The sequence below is a fragment of the Enhydra lutris genome, unplaced genomic scaffold, assembly GCF_002288905.1.
Source record: "Enhydra lutris kenyoni isolate GAN:26980312 unplaced genomic scaffold, ASM228890v2 scaffoldscaffold43, whole genome shotgun sequence".
NCBI classification, from domain to species: Eukaryota; Metazoa; Chordata; class Mammalia; order Carnivora; family Mustelidae; genus Enhydra; species Enhydra lutris.
In genome coordinates this window covers 841,159-863,659 of record NW_019154127.1, presented here as the reverse complement: position 1 = coordinate 863,659, position 22,501 = coordinate 841,159, and the positions used below count along the sequence as shown (strand labels likewise).

The 22,501-nt window shown below is 36.9% G+C and overlaps 1 protein-coding gene across 7 annotated transcripts in view; it reads left to right on the top strand.

Moving 5' to 3' along the window:
• LOC111155720 (glutamate ionotropic receptor kainate type subunit 1) overlaps positions 1-22,501 on the top strand; it is a 384,988-nt gene that overhangs the window by 225,441 nt on the left and 137,046 nt on the right. For 5 of the 7 annotated variants that reach the window (XM_022516058.1, XM_022516056.1, XM_022516055.1 and 2 more), the window contains exons 2-3: positions 16,888-17,055; positions 20,463-20,720. The exons of 1 other annotated variant lie outside the window; for it this stretch is intronic. In XM_022516058.1, the coding sequence (XP_022371766.1) occupies positions 16,888-17,055; positions 20,463-20,720 (426 nt within the window). The remainder of the gene's footprint in view (positions 1-16,887; positions 17,056-20,462; positions 20,721-22,501) is intronic. One more of the 7 variants, XM_022516060.1, reaches the window with a different exon arrangement.

The window sequence follows — 22,501 nt, the reverse complement described above, 5'->3', positions numbered from 1 at the left end:
ACTGACATCCATTGACCACCTCTTCTGTGTAGCACACTGTATAGATATGGAGATTGTAGCAATAAATAAGACAGTTCAGATTTATGGCTCAGAAAAGGGGACTAATATAAATAAATTCATGTACTACAGATGAAAAGATGCCATAATCAAAGTCTGTATAGCTGGAGACAACAAAAAGGCACAGGAAAAGTTGATTTCCAGGAGCCTATGTCCCAAATTGGCCAATATTCTCTGAATTTCAAAGTCCTTTCTAATACTCTGCCTATGATATACTCTCTCTGTTTCTGTACATCTTAAAATACCACACATCCTTCACAGCAAAATGGAAAGTCCTTCAGGGAGCATATCTTAACCCCCAATCAAGATTTATTATTCATTATTTAAAATTCCAGAGTTAGAATTTATTTTTGTATAACGTATTTGTTAATGTATTTATGTTTGGTTTTATATATATATATATATATATATATATATATATATATTCATTCTATATAATATATATACACACATGTTATTTTATTTATCTACTTTAGAGAGAGAGCATGGGTGCAGGGGGGAGGGGCAGAGGAGGAGTTAGAGAGAGAGCCCTCAAGAAGACTCCCTGGTGAGCACAGAGGCAGGATCCAGCTCTATTTCACCACCCCGACATCATGACTAAAAGTCCAGCATCTAAATGACTGAGCCATTCAGGCGTGTCATATATATATGACAGTTAGCTCACATTATATACAAAATAAATTATGAGCATATTAGAACACTAAAAGTGTGAAAATCAACAGAAAAAATTATTAAGCGATATTTCTTAGAACAGAGAGAATTTTTGAAGCGTTACAGCCATGAAACAAAGATCATGAAGACAAAATATCAGTTACAGCAATGACTGAATTTAACAAAAAAGCCCATGAAATCAATTTAAGCTGAAAGGGGCATTTTTTGTGCATATATTGAGATGGAAGTTCAAGGATGTGTCTGGATCACAGAAATAGCGAGAAGATGAACTGCACCCCATTAAATTTTTTTCTATCTCTGCTCTTCCCTGTGTGTCTTCTTCATTTTCCTCATGGCACATGGCTTCTCCCATTTCTCTAATCAACATGATGAATGGCAGTATGCCAACAGCTTCAGAACTTTCGAGTCTTTATGGCTTGGATACCTGAAAAGAGATGGACTCAACTTTCTCTTGGGCCTGAGACAAAAGTCCAGCAAAAGAAACAGTACCTATGTTGAAACACTCAGCTATCACCATAGCATAACATGGCTGCTCCTGCCTCATGACAAGAATGGTATAGAAGCATGAGTAGGAAGCATTTTCCCAAAAGAAGAGAGAGAGTAACTATTTTCACCATAAAAATATAAAATTTTCATTATCAGAAAAAGAAGTTAAATAAAATTAAAGGCATAGCAAACTAGAAAAAGTATCAAAGAATTATGGGAAGGTAATTTCCTCCCCTAATGCATAAATGCATAAGATAAATATGGATACCTCAATCAAAATGTTCAAGGACCAGGATTTAAGAATGGGCAAAGGAACAAATAATGAAATACAACAGGACATTTTGAGAAAATGTTCAGCTTCGTTAATGGTCAATGAAATGTGAATGTAAATAACCATCAATTGCAAAAGTTTTGTCTAGGGAATTGATTCTTTTTATTTACAATGCCTAGAAATTCAGAGATATGTGTCCTTTCATGTACTCATGGTAGACATGTAAATCGATGCAATATTTCTTGAGGATGATTAGGTTATACATATCAAAATCTTTAAAAATTAACATATTATTAAACCCTGAATTTCATATAAAGGAATAGAGGAAATAAAGAGGAATGTAATTTTTTTCCACAAGGATATATTTACTGAAAAATTATCTTTGATAGCAAAGAACTGGAAATAAAGATGTTTAACAATAGAATTATGTAAACAAATTTTTGTTTTTGAGATGGAATATTATGCATCACTAAAATCATTTTAATAAGTATTAAATAACATAGAGAATGCCAATAAGAGAAAAAGCACAAAAATGCAACATTTGATATGCAATATAATTCTACTATAGATCCACATATTACAAAAAAAATCATTGGAAGGAAATACAACTAAATTTTGATATTGTTAACTCTGGCGGTATTTTAAATTATTGTTTTTTTTCTCCTTTTCTGTATATTCTAAACTTTTAATAATGCAATTAAGCTGCTTTCTTTTTAATTAGGAAAAAAATATTTAAAGAAAATTCAAATTTTGAAATTTAAAAATTACTAACTTTCAAGCCCATGAGGAAATAATGCATTATTTTAAGAATATCTGTAAAATAACAAAAATGCAGAAACAGCTTTTAAAATAGGTGAAGTACAGCTAAAACAATGTGGAGATATAAATATGCAAACCCAAATGCTTTAATAAAAAAAAATGTATAGGTACTTTTAAAAGTTTTAACAATTGAAATGACAGAAAGTACAATTTAGATACAAGGGGAGATTCAGGAAAGTCACACCAATGCTTATTTTCTAATTTTTCAAAAAAGGCAAACAAACTGATTTCTTGGTTATTTACCATAAGGGAGGGGTTGCTGCTTCCTTACACTAGCTATTTTTCATGTTTTTCCATGACATAATAGTATGAAAATCAATATATTTGACATTCAGGCTGATATTTAAATAATTTGTGAACTAAAAAGAGCACTGATAAAATTATATCATGGTTTATGCCTTTAATTCAATTATAGCCAATGCAACAAACAAAACAGAGATGGTGTCTGTTTAGAGATAATTCCATTATGAGAAAACACAACAAATAAACAAAAAATTAAGTATTTAATTATAGTTTTAGAAGGCTAGTAGATGGGGCACCTGGGTGGCTTAGTAGGTTAAAGCCTCTGCCTTCAGCTCAGGTCATGATCCCAGATCCTGGGATCAAGGTCCTGGGATCAAGCCCTGCATCGCATCTAGCTCTCCGCTCAGCAGGGAGCCTGCTTCCACCTCTCTCTCTGCCTACTTCTCTGCCTACTTGTGATCTGTCTGTCAAATAAATAAATAAAATCTTAAAAAAAAAAAAAAAGGAGGCTAGTAGATGTAGATACACCCAGAAAAATATGGTCAATTATAATTATACCTGTCAATTATTTCTCTGTGAGGGTTGGGAATAAAATAAAATCAGTAATAACAAAAAATACATATTATAATAGATCAAACTCAACTATCAAAAAAAAAACCTCTGAAATATCTAGGAAAGCATATTAATGTGTGACTTGTTTCTGAAAACTATAAAATAAAACTAATAAATATAGATATCTTGATATAAATGCTTATGTTCTTAGAAAGATAGGATTTTTTTTATATTTCAAAAAAAAATATGTATACATTTAATGATATTCCCAAAAGAATTTCAATAAATAAGTAGGCAAAATTTGTCAAGAAAATCTTATGTAAGAGGGGTAATTTAGGAAGATGTGTCTATTTACGCAGCAAGTGTTAAAACTAGTATTCACACAATATAATGTTAGCATATACATAGGCAGAAAGGTCAACAGAACAGTCAGGAACTTAAATTATGTACTAACTCAGAATGTGAGGAAGGTGGTATAACATATCAGTAGGTAATTATACACATCAGTAGGTAATTACATATAGTATAATTATATTAGCTTTTCCCCCAATAGCATGCACCAGAATTAATTTCAAAAGGACTAAATAACTAATTATAAAGAGTAAAAATCTTTTTTTGAAATCCTAAGAGTATTAGGTATGTGAATATTTATCAATTTGGTGGATAGAAGAGACAGTTCTAATCATAAACATTCCAACAGTCCCACTGGGTTAGATTCTGTTACTGTAACAAATGACTTCCTTCAAAATAGAGACTTTAAATAACCAGAGGGGTTTTCTTGCTCTAATGGCCATAGTGAGTTTGTTGCAGGATCTGCTCCTCCAACCCTCCTTCTGAATCCCAGGCTGAGGGAGCAACTGCTACCTGTACTGTCCCAGTCACTGAGACTAAGAGGGAAATGGAAAAAAGCTCTGAAGGTTCTCTTGGTGGCAGTTTAACCCTCTGTCCAGGAAGTGACATAGGGAACTTTTGCTTACGAGTCACTGAACAGAACTAGTTACCCAGCCTCATCCAACCCCAAGTACAATCCCTTCATATATTCAGAGGGAAAGAACCAGAAATATTAGTAACTGCTACAAATGTTTCATGTTTCAAGGAGAAAAAAAATCAATATATTTGACATTATAAAAATGTAAACATTTCTCTGCCTAAAAATCTAATCAGCATTAAAAGCTGAATAATAAACTCAGAAATATTTGCAATAAAAATGTCAAAGGCTTTAAATCCTTATGAGTAAGAGAGTAAATTATATCAATAACAAAAACAATTCTATCTCAAAATATAAAAAAAAAAGACACAGGACAGGAACAAGTAATTTAAAATTACAGACATACAAATAGGTAGCAAATAAGTTTTAAAAATTAAATTCATCCATATTCAAAGGCATGCATATTAAAGCAATAATAAGTACTTTCTGCTACAAACTAAGTCATACAGGTTCTTGGGAGGTTGCAGTTCAGCTGGACATTTCTACACAGTGGATAGAAAGTACCTATACAAGTTAGCTTTCCCTTGTGCATGGCAGTTTATTTATTTTTTTTAAAGATTTTATTTATTTACTTGATAGGGAGACAGAGAGAGGGGAGACAAACAGGCAGAATGGGAGAGGGAGAAGCGGGCTTCCTGCAGAGCAGGGAGCCTGAGGCGGGGCTGGATCTCAGGACCCTAGGGTCATGACCTGAGCCAAAAACAGACACTTAAGCCCTGAGCCATCCTGGCACCCCAGCACTGAAGTTTAGCAGTATTTAACAAAAGCTTAAACAGTTTATAACTTAGGACCTACTAAATACATTTCAAGGTATTTTTGTTTCTCGTGGCAAATGTCAGTCATAATAGGATTTGTAACAGTGAAGAATCAGTACCAACGTACATGAATAAATAAATAAGTAAGTAAATAAATAAATAAATGATGATGTTGATTAAGGAAGCCATGCTATATCTAATGAAACATTACACAACCACTAAAATGAAGCTTGTTTTCAGGGGGAGATGCCTATGGTATAATGATTTTGTGAAAATGCCAGGGGATAATAAGATAGTATCATCTCAATTATTTCAAAGAAAATTCAGATATATATGGGAATAAATTGAAAGGGAAAATCACCAAAGTATTAGTAATAATTGTTTTACACAAGCACGATTATATTTTGTTGTGTTTCCCTTTCTTTCAACTTTTGCCCAATTTGTATGTTCTTAAAACAAAATTATTTAGAACAGAAAACAATGTTTGCTCACATAGCAGAGAAGGGTATCCATTATGGGAGTTTGCAGATACAGAATATTTAAAATATATATGTCAATGATATATATGTAAATGAGAAGCAAAGAGAATTTCCAGAGTTTAGTACTTTTAAAATAAGTGGTGCACACTTCTAAAGTTCCAATTGGTGGCATTCAATACACAGATCCCTCTATGACATAACATTTAACTGTGCTTTATTTTTGACCAACTTGTACCTCCCCTGGACACACGTAATAGTCAAATTTATCTCTCTTTATCTGGGACCTAAATGTTTCACAAAGATTTTCTCTGAGAAGTAAGTTCCATTGAGCTTACTCATTATTTATGTCAGTGAAAACTGTTCATTTTATAGTGTTGGACCTTAGAATGTGACTGTGAGCAAATCTGGGAGGGTATGCTCAACTCAGATACCTTCTGAACTAGCATACTTGAACAATAGTAAATACAGAATTTCAGTTTGAGACTCTTTAAATGATGAGGGTCATAGTAAACGTGAGTGCTTAAATCGGACTCTAACTCTTTTCGGTGTTCTAAAACACTATTGTACTCTAGCTCACCATTTTGTACAATTTTTAAGTCAGTAACCAAAAATTGTATAAATGTATCAAACAAATATGCAGAGGTTTAAAAAAACTAATAGAGAATAAAAAGAAAGGGAAACAAAATGTAACAAAGGACTTTGCAATTTAAAAATTTACATTAAAATAATAAAGTAAATAAATATTTGCATTAAACGTCAAGGACTTACATTCTGTCAACAACATATGTTTGAGATAATTGATTAGGGATACCTGGGTGGCTCAGTCAGTTAAGCGTCTGCCTTGGGCTCAGGTCATGATCCCAGGGTCTGGGATTGAGCCCTGTCTGGGGCTCTGTGCTCAGCAGGGAGCCTGCTTCTCCATCTCTCTCTGCACTCTGCTCCTCCTGCTTGTGCTCTCTCTTTCTCTCTCTTTCTCAAATAAATAAATAAAATATTAAAAAAAGGAAAGATGACTTTTTCTGGGGCACTTGGGTGGCTCAGTTAGTTGAACATCTGCCTCTTGATTTCAGTTCAGGTCATGGTCTCAGGGTCCTGGGACCAACCTGGGGGTGGGCTCTGTGTTCAGCAGGGAATCTGCTTGAGTTTCTCTCCATCTGCCCTTCCTTGCTCATACGTGTGTGCATGCTCTCTCTCTCTCGAGTAAGTAAATAAATCTTTAAAAATAAATAAGTATAAAAATTAAAGATTACTTTTCCATAAAATCCTTTTTGCTTAGATTATTTTTAAAATGGAAAAAGGAGGCAAAAATCGACATTATAAATCTAATATTAATTTTTCAAAAAGCAGTGTCATAACCAGAGAGTTTATATTTTTGATTGAGAACCTAGTGTCCAACTTTTCATTAAAATGAGGACCAAAACAATATTTAAGACTGCAATTATTTTTGTCAGTCCCAAAGAGAACAGGTCACTGGGTCAAACCTTTCACACTGTGTGTTTCTCAGGATCGAAATTCCACTGCTCGTTACAAGGAAAACGTCCTATCATCAAATGAATGAGAAACCATGACCTGCCTGGAGTCAAATTGCTTCTTTATTGCAGGTTTTCTGAGACACTCTTACATGTTATTGTGCAGTGTAGATTTCCAAAAAGAAATGATCCTAAACAATGTTTCCTGAACGTACTGGACCACTGCACTTCCTTTTGTGTGTGGCATCTCATGGGTGACTTCTGTGCACACACAGATTGGTAAATACTACTCTGTCAGAGCTGTGAACTCACTTCCATTTCTTCTGGCTTCAAACAACAGTTCTCATCTTTAGCAGCAATATTTCCTTTTCAGCAAGGAGAAATAGTAGAAATGGGGGGCGGGGAAGAAAACTAGACAGTTGTGATAAAGTGTATTACATGGCTTCAAGAACTATAAGTTGTGAATTTGGCATATTCCATTCATTTGATGAGTAGAAATGAAATTTGAGCCTTTTCCTATGAATATGTGTCATTTAAATGCGGTGTTACAAGCTTAAAATCTAACTGTTCTCAACAGACATGAGAGCAATCACAGAATTTCATAAAAGTATGAATCCTTTAAGCAATATTCCTGGTTCCTGCCTGAAATCTGCAGTTAAATAGGAGATGAGCCATTTCTCTAAGGTGTTAAGGTGCTGGTAACCTGAGGAAAGTGAGCCTTTAAGAAAGGGTCATTTTGGAAAGTGCTTGGGGATCATGCACCACGATTGTCGGGAGAAAGGAAGCAATCACTGCTGAAAAGGCTGAAAGAGGAAATCAGTCAGTCTCTATGTAACTCAATAACCACCCTCCCTCTCTCCAGCACTCTCATAAACGTCTCTGACTTGGCATACTACTATTCCAAGTATGCCAACATACAATACTAAGTATGACAACATATTACTTTATTAGATGAAGTGTTAAGGCAGAAAGAAGAGACTCAACTCAGTTGGATAGTCATTGTTTGGGGACAATGGACTCTGCCCAAATCAAGACATTTAGTCCCAGCAGAAGGCAAAAATCCATAAACATCATCCCTACCCTCAAAGGATGGTTAGACTCCCAGCTTGTGATTTTACAACAAAATGAATTCCCCAAATATGCACTAGATTATATGTTATCAAAAGAGAGGGAAGAGTTCACCTCTGGCTGGAAGAAACAGAAAAGACTCCACACTGGAGGGGACAAAGAGTGGGCTTCTTGTTCTGTAAGAGATAACGGACTTCTTTTAGAAATAGTTTCCTTTTCTGTAATCTCTCACCACTCTACAGGAAGCTCTGCTGATGGCATGAACCAAGTGCTCCCATCTTTGTGTCCTCCACTGCTACCACCGTAATCACAGATATCAACAGATGGCAAATAATGTTTGATGAATTGAATTAAATTGAATATTGAATATCACTAGAATACAGTACCTTTGGCTTTGGATATTTTTTTTTCTTTTTTAATGCGCAACTCAAATTTATTAAAAGAAATTACTGGCAGCATGTGTTAAACTGCCCGTCACCCATAGCATTTCCCTTAACTGGCCTTTCTCATAACTGTTACCATCTGAAGCGTCTTAGGAATTCCTTACTCTAAAACGTACTGTCATTCCTACTGAATTCATGCAGCTCTCTAAAACATCACAGAGAATTTGGATGTGGTTCTTGTATCAGGGGTGACATCAAACCCCATTCCCTCTCTTCAAAGAATGCCAATATCTGAAGACACTTTTAGAAGTTTTGGGCAATAGCTAGACCACTGAGGCTACAGCTTTGTCCTTAATCAAGACTACATGAAAGGTAAAAATTCAGGTACTCCTTGTTCATTCATTCTCCATTAGGTCAAAGAACACCTACTTCCCATCCAAGTTCACGTAGCATGAAATTTTTATCAAGATTATATCAGTCTCCAAAAGAAAAACAAGAAGAGGTGAGCTGAATGGGGAGGAGAGTTTTATCTAAGGGAATCTTAGAATATAAATGTGTAGCCTTGAAATTAAAGGTGCAGTAAATATAGGCTTATAGTAAATTGCTTATGATGTACTAAACTAGAATTATGGATGTGGCAATAAAGAGAGGCAATATAATACTGTATATTTAAGGAGCAGCCATCAGCAAAGGATAGATCAAATTGCCATCTTGTTTTCTGTTGATAGCTTCTGGAATGGTTATTATTCCCCAGGAATGCAAAACAGGAGTCAACACTATTGAGCTTTCCATTTCTGGATTGCCAGCTAATAGTTTTACCCTTCTTTCCTGGATGACTTCGCAGTTTGTCACAATGGGTACACAACAGCTAGTTAAGGGAGGAAGAGAGGTTTATTAGAATATGTGTAATAACAAAGCTTGACCCTGTCATATAAAGGCTAAGACAGGAAAATGTAATTAACAAAGAAATCCAGTGAGTTGTATAATAGAGTTACTTCTTCATTTGCCAAATCAAGTCAGAGAGCTAAAGGTTGTTAATTGAAATATTAAATAAAGTAACATTTTACAAAGGAGAATTACAGCAATTAATATCATCCACTACTGAAATTTTCTTAAGACAGTTGTGATACTATGTTTTTCCTGCAATAAGAAATGACAAAACAGTGTGTGGCTTAAAACAATAGATTCCTATTCTCTCACAGTTTTGGATCCCAGAAGTCCAAAATCAAGTTTTTAACAAGGTCCAAATTCCTCTGAGGGCACCAGGGAAGACTAAATCCCTTACCTCCTCAAGAACCTGGTGGCTCCAGACATTCCTTGGTGTCTGACTCTATCATTCCCATTTCTGCCATTCTCCATCTAGTCTTTTCTGGGTGATGTCAACCCAGTCTTAGGGCTTTAAATACCACCTAGCCATAACCTTCAGTGATGACTCCCAAATTTCTAGCTCTAGACCAGATCTCTCCCATAAAATCCAAACCAGTACAGGCGACCTCCTAGTTGACATCTACGTTCAGAGTTGTAATGAGCAGCACACAGTACTTATGCTTTAAATCAAGAACCCACTCTTTTTCTTCATCTCTGTGAATGGCAATTTCAGACCAAAAGCCTGATGTCATTCTTTTTTTTTTTTTAAGATTTTATTTATTTGACAGAGATCACAAGTGGGCAGAGAGGCAAGCAGAGAGAGAGAGAGAGAAGGAAGCAGGCTCCCTGTGGAGCAGAGAGCCCGATGTGGGACTCGATCCCAGGACCCTGAGATCATGACCTGAGCTGAAGGCAGAGGCTTAACCCACTGAGCCACCCAGGTGCCCCTGATGTCATTCTTGATTCTCTTCTTCTCACTTACAGTTGAACCGAAAGTCCTGCCAGATCCACCTTCAATTTTTATTTAGAATTTGACCAGTTTTTGCCATACCCCCACACTGCTCATCTATACCAAACCTTCATCATCAGTTATGTCCGTCATCACAGTGCCTCTGGTTATAGTCATCTGATCTTATAGTGGCTTTGGTAACAGATCTCTGCTTTTTCTCTTGCTTCTCTCCTCACTTCAGGCCATTTGTAGTACGGAAAATGGGGTGAGTTTTAAGAACCCAGTGCCATGTGTGTGTCCTTTGTTCTCACATGACTACCAACTCACAATATTTCTGGTGTGGACATTTCTGGTCACCAAATGGGTAGGAGTTTTCCCATACCAAGCAATTCTCTGTGATATCCGCTAGGTGTCCTACAATTTATCTCAATTCTGAAACTGCCTAATTGGAGATAGTATTAGACTTCACAGGATAAGGGCTCAGTCCCATGAGACTGTTCTGCCCCTTCAGATAACCAATAGCTAGTGGGTCCCCAGGTTACCCACAACTGCTGCCTAATTCAGTTGCAAGTCAAAGGTTTCCATGAGGTTTCCATGGTTTCCAAAGGTTTCCATGACTTCCTCTTCCTTGGATTTGATTATTCGCTAGAGCAGCTCACAGAACTCAGGGAAACACTTATATTTGTCAGTTTATTAAAGGATACAGATGAACAACCAGATGAAGAGATATGTAGGGCGAGTCTTAAAAATGGTACCAAATACAGGAGCTTCTGTTCCCATGGAGCTGGGATATGTCACCCTCCTGGTATGTGGATGTTTTCACCAACTTGGAAGCTCTCTGAACCCCATCCTTCTGGTCGTTTATGGATGCTTCATTACATAAGCATGATCAGTGTACCCACTGGCCATTGGCTATTGGTTTTACCTCTAGCCTCTCTCCCCATCTTGGAGGTCAGAGGATGCAACTGGGGGTTCCCAACCCTCTAATCATATGGCTGGTTCTCTGATCTGGGCAACCAGCACCTTAGATGGGAATCCCAAATCACCTCATCAACATGACAAAAGACAACTTTGTTGCTCTTGTCACTTAGGAAATTCTAAGGGCTTTAAGAGCTCTGCACCAAAAGAGAGAATGAAGACCAATATATATTTTTTATTATAGATCACAGTGTCACATAGGGTGGTCCTCTTGAAATATGACTCTACTCCACTCAAAATCCTCCAGTGACTTCCTATCTCACTCAGAAAAAAATCCAGGGTCCTACTATGGCCTATAAGGCCCTCTGTGATATGCTCTAATCCACCCCCATAACTGCCCTAAGCTCATCTTCCACCAGCCCAGGCCAGACTCACCCACCTTCATTCTCATAGCTTCTCAAAATTAACACCGTCAGCTCACACCTTAGAACACCGGGTTCCCTCTGACTGGAATGCTCATCAGTATCTTCAGGACAGTTTCCTCATTGTCTGCAGGTGCTTACTTCAAAGTTACGCTCTCCATGAGATCTTTCCTGGCCTCCTACCCTAACATGTGAACTCCCTTCTTGCTTGATCAGCTCCCCTTCTAGTATATAAACTCCAAAATTCAAATTTCGGTCTATTTTGTTTACTGTTGTATCCCCAGCACCAGGTATAGTGTCTGGCTTGTAGGAGGCTGGCATTTTATAAATAAATAGTTAAATGAGTGAATGAATTAGTAAATGAATAATAGGAGTTCTCAGTAGAGTCATAGACATGGCAAACACAATCAGATGAAGTAGAACAAAGAAATTAACCTAAATACATGTAAGGATATAATGTTATTACATTTCTGAATGGTATTACTGTAAATGTATTATTAGAATACAGTCACCATTACAAGGTAAGTCAAGTCAGAACAGTGTGTTCCTTTTACAGAAATGAGAGTCAATGTTATTATTTTCATGGTTATTTTCTGTCTCATCATGGATTCCCTGGTACACCGGACCTTTGTTTTTCTTACATTTCTTTTCGGAGAAGGGAGCAAATCTCATGCTTCCCATTTATCATCCAGCACAAGCTGTACCTAGAGGGAGCAGGGGTGGAAATAGTAGGCAACAGCGGAACTGCTTTTCTTTACATTATGTGCCTGTAACAAGGCCCTCAATTTCTACCAGGTCACACTGAGTTTGATGGGGATACCTACCCGCTTTACAGAAAGCTAGTGACTTCCCAGTTCTCTTTTGTCAGGATTAAACACAGATTTTGTCAGGAAAAACATATATATACTCCAGAGTCATACCGAATAAATGCCAAGTGAACTGAGTTAAAATGCCTTTGGATGAAGGTAGTGACATGAAAGCACATGAGGAAGCAGGTTATAAAATACCCTTGGAACCTGAAAAAACTCAGTTAATCAATCAATCAATCAATCAATCAATGGGACCTAGAGCCAAGCTGGGTCCTTTTCAAATGCAGATGACTTCTGGACTACATCTCTTGACATTATGATTGTCTACAAATGGAATGGGGTCAAGGAAATGTTTGGAATCCATTACTTTGGGTTTACCTTGGGTACCTTTTCAAACAGCCCAACAGTCAGTCTTAGCCTTGACTTTGTCTCAGTCTAAGCCTTGACTCCCTTTTACCTATATTGATCATGTTTTTGACCCAACAGTAGGTGGGTTTGTGATTCTGACCAAATTCTCCTGGAAGTCTAGAAGGAATTATGTGACACAAAACCACAAGTTCTCACTTGCACTCCCTGTGCCTACCACTATCCCATATTAAAGGCAACCTGTTATTTGTGCAGGAGGTAGCCATCTCTTGTTTCCATCTATTTCTACATGATCACAAAACAAAACTGCCTATCTTAGTCTGACCTTGTTGGTACAGGATCTACCCAACAAAGAGAGAAACACACCTGTGGTGATGGAACTCTGCTATCTAATTCTGTATTGAGATTTCAAGTGAGTTTTTTCTCCTCTTACCTTAAATCACTCTATGATAAATTTAGAATCCTGTTGGAAGAGAATTTTACATACATAGATATGATTTCCATTAAAATTGTCCATTTTAAATTTCAAAGTCCATGGGGGAAGAAGGAGGAGGAGGAGGAGGAGGAAAAAAAGGAGCAGCAGGAGGAGAAAAGTATCTTAGCTCTGGCTGCTGTAACAATCTCAAAGAGCTGTTAAATAGACAGTTAAACAGCAGACACTTATTTTTCACAGTTCTGGAGGCTAGGAAGTCTAAGTCAAGGCATTAGCACAGCTGGTGTCTGGTGAAGGCCTCCTTCCCAGCTTGTAAACAGCTGTCTTCTCTCCTATTCTTTTACATGGGGGGTGAAAGAGAGAGACTCATTGACCTTAGCAGAAAAGGGAAAGGGGGACAGGGCAAAGGGAGGGGAACAACAGACAAGAAAGAGGAACAAAAGAAGGAACCAGGTAGGAATTCCTTCTTTTGAAACCATGGGACCCACGTGTAAAAATGACTGAGGCCTGACGTGGACTACATGGAGAGACGCAAAGACTTGATGTCTCGTTGACAATGAATCACGGAACACTACATCTAAAACTAATGATGTACTGTATGGTGACTAACATAACATTAAAAAAAAAAAAAAGAAAGAAAGAAAAAGGAAAAAAAAGAAATGTCTAATTGACAAGCCCACACCCAGAAGTTAAATAAAAATCATGCAAGTGTCTCTCTACTCCTATCAAAGACTCTGCAATTCAGTGTTGCCTAATCTGAAGTTATGAGGAGGAGGAGAGAGAAAGTGACTAACGCTTATAAGCCTGCTCCCTTAGGAGGAACTGGAATGGCTCCCATCAATAACTGTCCTGTCTCTATCAGATTTCACTTCCCTGGAACTTCCTCCATTCTCTGTATGCCTCACTTCACTGCAGGTCTTTGGTATTCAGCAGCAAGCCTTCCTGAGGGAAAAAAGAGAGTGTGGTGGGGCGTTGAGCTAATGACAACATTTATAATGCTTGTTGGATGCCAGAAAGAAAGAAAATTGCCCCAACATGACAAAACAGAGTTCACCTACACACGACATACACATAATAAAACACATACATAAAATAAAAACTTATCATTCTCTTAAACTCAGGAACATTCAGCTTTATGTAAAAAATAACTATGTACCTAAGGAATAATTTTGAGGTAAGCAGGCAGTTCTATAACAACTGTTAATTCCTCTTTATCCATGTGTACTAATACTAACTTATTTCTGGGGGATGATTGAGGTTTCAGGGCACCATCCATGCATTAGAACATTTCCTTTACAGAGAAATCCTCTAAAGTAAGCAAGCAAGTATTATACACCCACACTTAGAGATGAAGGACATCAGAAATAATTTGATAAAGTGAAAATACGTATATACATATAAATCAGTTATATATTGTTCTCTATATGATAATCATGTGAACTAATTCCCTACAATAAACATTATGTTATATTTAACATATTTATTAAATAATATATATAGTATAATATAATATGTATTTAAAAATCTATGTATAGATTGGAGGGTCAAACACCTGAATTTGTCACAAACAAGGCTTGGGAACTTTGAATAAGGTAGGCAACCTGTGTGTGTCTCAGTTTACTTTTTCATGCATAAAAAAAGAAATACTACCTCCTACATGGAATGTTATAGGGCTTAAGTGAAATATCACCAAAGAGCTATTTCATAGTAACTTTCTTCCAAATATTTAAAATTCCTTCTTGAAGAGGAACTAGGTGGACCCAGGTCCAAAGTTCAGAATTTCTGATTCCCATTCTGGTGTGTATTTCTTCCTACCGTCTGCTTATGCAGATGAGTGGTGCTTACATTTGAGCTGAGGACTGATTGACTCCTACATAGCTACAGGCTGAACATCTTAAGAGACTTTGATCTCCAGAAAGATGGTGATTCTGAACAAGATATATTCTCTTCCTAAGGGTTCTCACCTGTGCTTGAGGAGATAAACAGATTTTTTAAAAATGCTAATCATTATTGTGAAGGGCCTAACACCAAGGACTTTCTGAACTTAAGTCTGGGCTATTCTAATTGTGGATCAGCTTGATGTCTCTCTTCTATTATCTGAGCTTATCACCTCACTGTGGAGCACACACTTAATTGTCCTCAGAGAAACAGAGAGTACCCCCCAAAGGACTTGCTTACCACTGAGAAAAAAAACAAAACAAAACAAAAAAAAAACCAAGAAAACAAAATCATATAAGAGTAAAATTTTCCCTAACATGGATTTCAGAATAAGTGTCCAGTAGGAATCTATAGGTAAAGGTTAGCATGGTCTCATACCATGGTCACTGTTCAACTCCAGTCTCTCAGAGAACAGGGAAATGATCTCTGCAGGACTATCTCATATTATCAGCCCAAAAGCCAGAGACATTTCCAAAGGAAGCCAAAATGGTTCCTTACAAATCTTCTCAGCTTTTGCAACCTGACATTGTAATTGATTATTCAACAGAGAAAGTCAGTTGAGCAGGAAATTGCAAAATAATAATTAATTTTATAATTAATAAAAATTATAGATGTATATTTGTTTAGTAGTCTTTCAAAATAAAATCAAAGTCCTTTCTTTGAATTAGAGTTTGCCAATTAGAGTTCTTTTCCTAAGAATACACATAAATCATACAGGTGCCTGTGACCTATATTTGGGATTTTCAGTTTTAGGTTTTTGTTTTTTGTTTTGTAGTTGTTTTGGTTTTTTATTTTGTTTTGTTGTTGTTGTTGTTGTTTTGAGTGTAGAGAGAACTTGAAGCACTTGCAAATCAATTTGGCATAGCCAAGTTTGGGAAAAAACCTACATCTGACCTTTGGTAAGGAGTCCCTCAACAGTGAGGGCTAGTTACAAGAATTCAGCATTTCACTGGTTCCAGTTAATGTTTTATTCAGGGGAGATGAGTACTATCGGTCAATCAAGGAATGAGATAAGTGTAGGTCAGTTAAGAGAGCCTCTACTGTGTGTCCTGTATCTATTGATAATCCAGGACAACTCTTTTTAAGAACATTAAGAATGCACAGTTAATAATACTCCAATTACCTCTATTAACATCACCATGGCAAGCAAAGTCAGAGCTGAATTCTCCAATGAGGCTTTAAGCACTGGTATTTTGTACTGCTGCTCCTTTGCAGATGCCCCAGTTTGAGGTATCAAAGTTTTAGCGCATGTTCTCTCTTAGGGGAGCAACACGTCTTTGGAGACAGAATGCAGGATTGCTTTGAGGCGAGACCACAAACAGTTTCTCAAAACAAAACGAACAAAAGTTCTTTGTATCTTCCTGTGTACTTTGGGAGGGACTGGAATATGACCCCAGAATTCTGAGCCAGAGGAAAAGAAGAAATGTTTTTTATTTTGAAAAATTTAGGTGTATGTATGTCTCATTTTGACCCCACTCAGCTCTCTGACTGATTTCTCTAGAGTCAAAAAGGTCTGCTTTTGAATTGGAAGAGCTTCATTCTGAGGAAGGATGGTCCTGCCAGATACAGCTCGAATTTATGTTTCAGTCAACCAGAGCGTGATTCATGTCCAAACTGTAGAAAATGACCCTCCACCACATTGTCTGTTATACTGGACGTGGTACTAAATATTTGGATACATTGGCCATCCGAGAGGTGACATACAGTCCAACTTTGGATGTGAAACCTTAGACATACGTATAAAGACCTGTTTATGGGCAGGAGACATGTGCTGACAAATTTCGACAGTGGATTTGGAATCTGTTCTGACCATCACTACGTTTATTTGGTGTGGCGGGGCGGGGGTGGGGGGGCTTCTGTGTGAATCACTGATATGCTTCTTTAAAAAACTACACAGGAATGATGTGACTAATGCTTCTCATGCATCTCTTTTGCTTCTGCAGGAGGGATTTTTGAAACTGTGGAAAACGAACCTGTTAATGTTGAAGAATTAGCATTCAAGTTCGCAGTCACCAGCATCAACAGAAATCGAACCCTGATGCCTAACACCACATTAACCTATGACATCCAGAGAATTAACCTTTTTGATAGTTTTGAAGCCTCGCGGAGAGGTAACTATTTTCACATTCTTAAAAGCTTTCTTTGGGTGATGTGTCTGCTCTACAAGTCACCTTTTCTGCTACCTGCCCTTTTTCATAGTGCACGTCTTTGTGTAAATGGGTTGTAGGAAATCTCGGTCCTTGATGTCACTGTCCAGTGCAATCTGAACTCTCCTAATGGATGTTGGCCTCGCTATGTTTTCTGGGCCATTCTGATTAGCTCACCCTTCAGTGCCCTCTACTCTATGATTAACTGGTGCAGCTGTGAACAGAAAATGTCAAGCTTGATCTGTTTTTCCCTCCTGAGCTGGATACCACCATGAAATTGTACAGTGCAGTCAAATAAAACTTGGTAGAAGGTCATATCCACCGAACATGTGGAAATGCCCACAACACACATAATTCACATCCTAAATTTTAACAGCTGGGTTTACCTAGCGTCTTCTCAACATTTTTTGTTTGTTTGTTTAAACTGATTTCCACAATATCATAGAAATGTAAAAATTAAACCAATGAGACAATCTCTGCATTTTTTTTCCTGGTTCTCTTTTTCTTCCGAGTAGAAGACAAGATCCTACAAAATAATCTAATTTGTATATAGGCTAGGCTTCGAGGTCTCTGTCATGGAAAGAGCCACTGGGATTGTGGGGTTTGTTTAGACATCCCCCAAATACTTCCAAGACAACTCTGGAGCACAGTCACATTCAGTACACTTGAAACTTGGCCTCTAACCAGGGAGGTGTTGAGACTCCATGCAGGTGTTTATGTGGAAACCAAGGCTGCCCCATACCCCGAAGTACAGGGGGCTCTTTCCCTCATAGAGGAATGTTCGCCCCCAAATAAATGGAATGCAGTGAATACCGTGTTTATGTCGATTGCCAAGTAATTAATACTGGTGTTTCCACATAGAATTACCTCGGGATCATAAGATGTGTGCACCTTACATACTGTTCTGCAGGATTGTTAGTGTTCTTTATAAGCAAAAGGTAAAACTTGTTTTCCTAGGAGCACAGATTAAAAGCATATGTATAATGATTCTTCTTTTTAAAAAAAAATTTTTTTTAATCTATGGTGCAACCTGAGTGTAAGCACATTTTCTTTTTAAAGCTGGGGGAAGTTGCAGATACTACATAGGTCAGAGGTGCCTATGAACAAATAATAAAAATTTATATTTATGTGGCACTTCGAAGTTATCGTCACATGAATTATTTCCGTGGGTGAGATCTTGCTCTTTCTCTGCCTCTCTCTGTCTCTTGTCTCTGCTTCTGTCTTTGTCTACCTCTGTCGCTCTGTGTTTCTGTTTCTCCGTCTCTGTCCTGACTGCCTGTCACACATGCAAACATTGCTGTGCAAATACCTTAGAAAGGCAAACACATTTAACATCAACACTTCAACCCATATAAAATTGAAAGCTTTTTTTTGTGGTCTCAAGTATCTACCATACTTGTAAATTAAACACCCCAAAGCTTCTTAAAACGGGTAATTTGCTGGCAAACAAAATTCAAAAAATTGATTTTTCGGTCAAGTCATATTAGCATCCCTGAACTAAATATTAGCAGGAATCTTAATCCATTGCCCATGTTAGACAGAACAGCAGTTCATGTGCTCTCACGCTCTCATTTTATCTTACCAGTGAAAACATATCCAGAAAATAAGCTTCTGAAAACAATGACAATTTATGCTTACAGCTCTTAATGCAGAAAATTATATGTCTTCATACATCAGGTAGTAATTCAGTAAAAAGAGCACAGTATCAGAAAGTTTTCCTTGGGAATGACCGTCAACATTTACAGTTACATAGATATTTGCAATACAGCTTTCAAGACTTCATTTATTATTTTTTCTCTCTAAATCAAGTCGGATAATTTTAACAAATTACATATATAATTCTTCTACTTATAAATTTTGTTATTATTTAATTCAAATATTTAATCATCTCTTGGCAGTCCCAAATTCCTTTAAATTAATATTAAAATATAAACTTGAAATGCTTTTAAACTTATACATAATGCCAGCATAAATTTATATCAACATGAAATTAGTAGACACTGTTTTACATGGTTGTAGAGGATAATCAGTCCTATCATTTTGGAAGGGAATTTGCTTAATATGTATTAAGTAACTTAAAAGTATCATACCATTTAATTATAGCTGAAAATCTACTCTAAGAAAGCATATATATATATATATATATATATATATATATACACACACACACATATATACATGAAAGAAAAATATAAGAACTAAGAAAAGTGCTATAATATTAATTATAAACAACAAAAATTAGGAGCAGCTTAAATGTTCAATAGCATCAGAAATAGTTAAATAAATAATGACATGTCCATGGGATGGACTATTCTACAGACAGGAAAAATATATTTCTGAAGACTTTGAGGGGACTTGGGGGAAAGGTGTGCTTTTAGTATTATATTCAGTGTTAAATGAAAAAAGCAATGTATCAAACTGTATCTGTATAATGACTTAATTTTTTATAAATTGGAATGCCAAAATACAAATAGGTATTTTCCCAAAGGTGATGGAATTATATCTTTTTTTCCCTTCCTTACACTTTAAAATATTTTTAATTCTTTCAATGAATGTATAAAATCTTATAATGAGAAAAATAAATACATTTTATGAATTCATTTTTAAGTACCTATTGACTTGATTTTGTTAGGCTACATGTTGGCTAATGTTGAGGTAGGGAGAGGCCTGACCTTAGCTGGGCCCCTGGGCTCTGGTACAGACCCTGTGGCCCTGACTCACTCCATTGTCTATGGTATTAGTGGGTTGGACCAAGTGGCTTCTAAGAGCCTTTAAGCTATGCTCTGCTATTTTTCTATAATTAATTAATTAATTAGGAATCAATATCACTTGATATTCTTTGGCAGTTTTTCGATAGCCTGGAAGTCATTTCTGAGTTTTGGGAAGATGGAATCTAAAGTACTTTGCAGCCACCCAGAGAATCTTTTGAATTCTCAGACCACCTTAATATCCTCATTGACAACCAGCCATAAGACAGACGTTCACTCACATGAAATTCACTTGGCAAATGTCTTGTAGAGCAGCTCTGAGCCCCCCTGGGTTATGCCATGCCAAGCAAGGGATAGAGACCCCCTCTGATTGAAAGTAATGGTGTGACAGTAGCCACTCATATCTGATTGCCCAGAATTGGCCCTGAGATGTGTTTTCAGGTCCACATTCAAATCTCTCAATATTTTACTATTTTGGGGATATTGGAAGTTGGATTAAGCATATTTTCTCAACATACAGATGGAGAGTGGAGAAAAATTATTATTAGAAAATAATGAAGATAAAAAGAGGGATCATGAAAGAAAGATGAAATTCACAGCTCTCTCTTTCTCTACCCCCTTCCCTGCCCTCCCTCTCCACCCCTCCTTGTCTGTGGCCACTAGCCTGTGACCAGCTGGCTCTTGGTGTGGCTGCTCTCTTTGGCCCATCCCACAGTTCCTCTGTCAGTGCCGTGCAGTCGATTTGCAATGCTCTCGAAGTTCCACACATACAAACCCGCTGGAAACACCCCTCCGTGGACAACAAAGACTTGTTTTACATCAACCTGTACCCAGATTATGCAGCGATCAGTAGGGCAGTCCTGGATCTGGTCCTCTACTATAACTGGAAAACAGTGACGGTGGTGTACGAAGACAGCACAGGTATGGCACTTGCACAAGACCTCACCTGACCGTGCCGGGTCTGAACAAGGGAATCCAGGTGTTCTAGAAACATTAACTCATCAGATGGAATGCATGAAAATGAAGCTAATGGAGTATTCTAATTTAGGAATTCCATGTGTCACCATGTCCGATTCCTTTGGATCCTTCTATCATCATACTTGGGGGATTTGTTTTTGTTTTATTTTGAACTTTTAATTATATTACACATAGGGCTGAGATGAGAGATAGAATTTTATTTTATTTTTTGTGACTATATTTTTTTATTATGTTCCGTTAGCCAGCATATAGTTCATCATTAGTTTTTGATGTAGTGTTCGACAAATATCACCATACTGATATATGTAGTAATCTAATCAGAATATTAAAGATGTGATCACATTTCTCCAACTCTATTAAGACTGTGACAATGACTCCATTCCTTAAATAATGCAAAGTTGGAAAATGACCATGAAGTATGCTTCCAACTTGCTAAGGAACTATGTAAATGTTATATGTTAGACAAGTTTCTAAAGTAGGTTAACCAAGAGGAATCTAGTTAGAGGTTATATTGATAAAACTGACCATTTAATAGGAAGGGGACTAAGAACCCCCGGAAACCAACCTCAAATAAAGCTTTCCTTGTTCCACTGTTTATTTTAGGATGCGGAACAGAACCCTGATGCTTAGAGCCCCCATCTCTCTAGACACTTTCACCCATTTGCCTGCATTTCAAGTTTCTTTTCCAGGCACCTTTCCTTTCTACCTTTTAGTCATATTTTGAAGTTTGTTGGAGCTGAGGCTCCCTTTTATACAGTTAAATTGCCATGCTGGTGACTCTCCTTTGTCAAGATCTTCTAATTTGAAGCTATTCACCAACTTGCCCTTTTCATCTCCATTAACTCTGGCACTCCATTAACCCATTAACCTTCCTTACATATCCCCAACTTTATCTGACTCTTACTGAATATGGTTGATATAAAATGTTACATTAGTTTCAGGTAATTCAACAAGTTTATATCCTATGCTATTCTCCCCCACAATACAGCTACCATCTCTCACCATACAATGCTTTTACAATGCCCTTGACTATATTTCTTATGTTGTGCCTCTTATTCCTGTGAGTTATTCATTCCATAATAGGAAGCCTGTACCTCACTCTCCCCTTCACCCATTTTGCCCATCTTCCCACCCATCTCCCCTCTGGCAACCTTCAGTCTGTTCTCTGTATTTATGGGTTTGTCTGCTCTTTTGGTTTGCTCCTTTGTTCATTTGTTTTGTTTCTTTAGATTCTACATATAAGTTAAATCATATAGTCTCTGTCTGACTTATTTCCCTTAGCATAAGACCTGTTAGGTCCATTCAAGTTGTCACAAATCTCATTCTCTTTATGGCTGTGTAATATCACAGTATTTATACCATATCTTCCTAATCCAGTCATCTCTCAGTGGACACTTGGGTTGTTTTCATATCTTAGCTATTATAAATACTGCTGCAATAAACATAAGGGTACATAAATCTTTTTGATTTAGTACTTTCATTTTCTTTGGATAAATACTCAGTAGTTGAACTACTGGATCATATGGTATTTCTATTTTTAATTTTCTGAGGAATCTCCATGCTGTTTTCTATATAGTAGCTGCACCGATTTACATTCCTACCAACAGTGCATGAGGATTCCTTCTTTTCCACAATTTAACCAACACTTACTGTTTTTTGTCTTTTTGATACTAGTCATTCTGACAGGTATAAGGTGATATTTTATTGTGGTTTAGACTTTCATT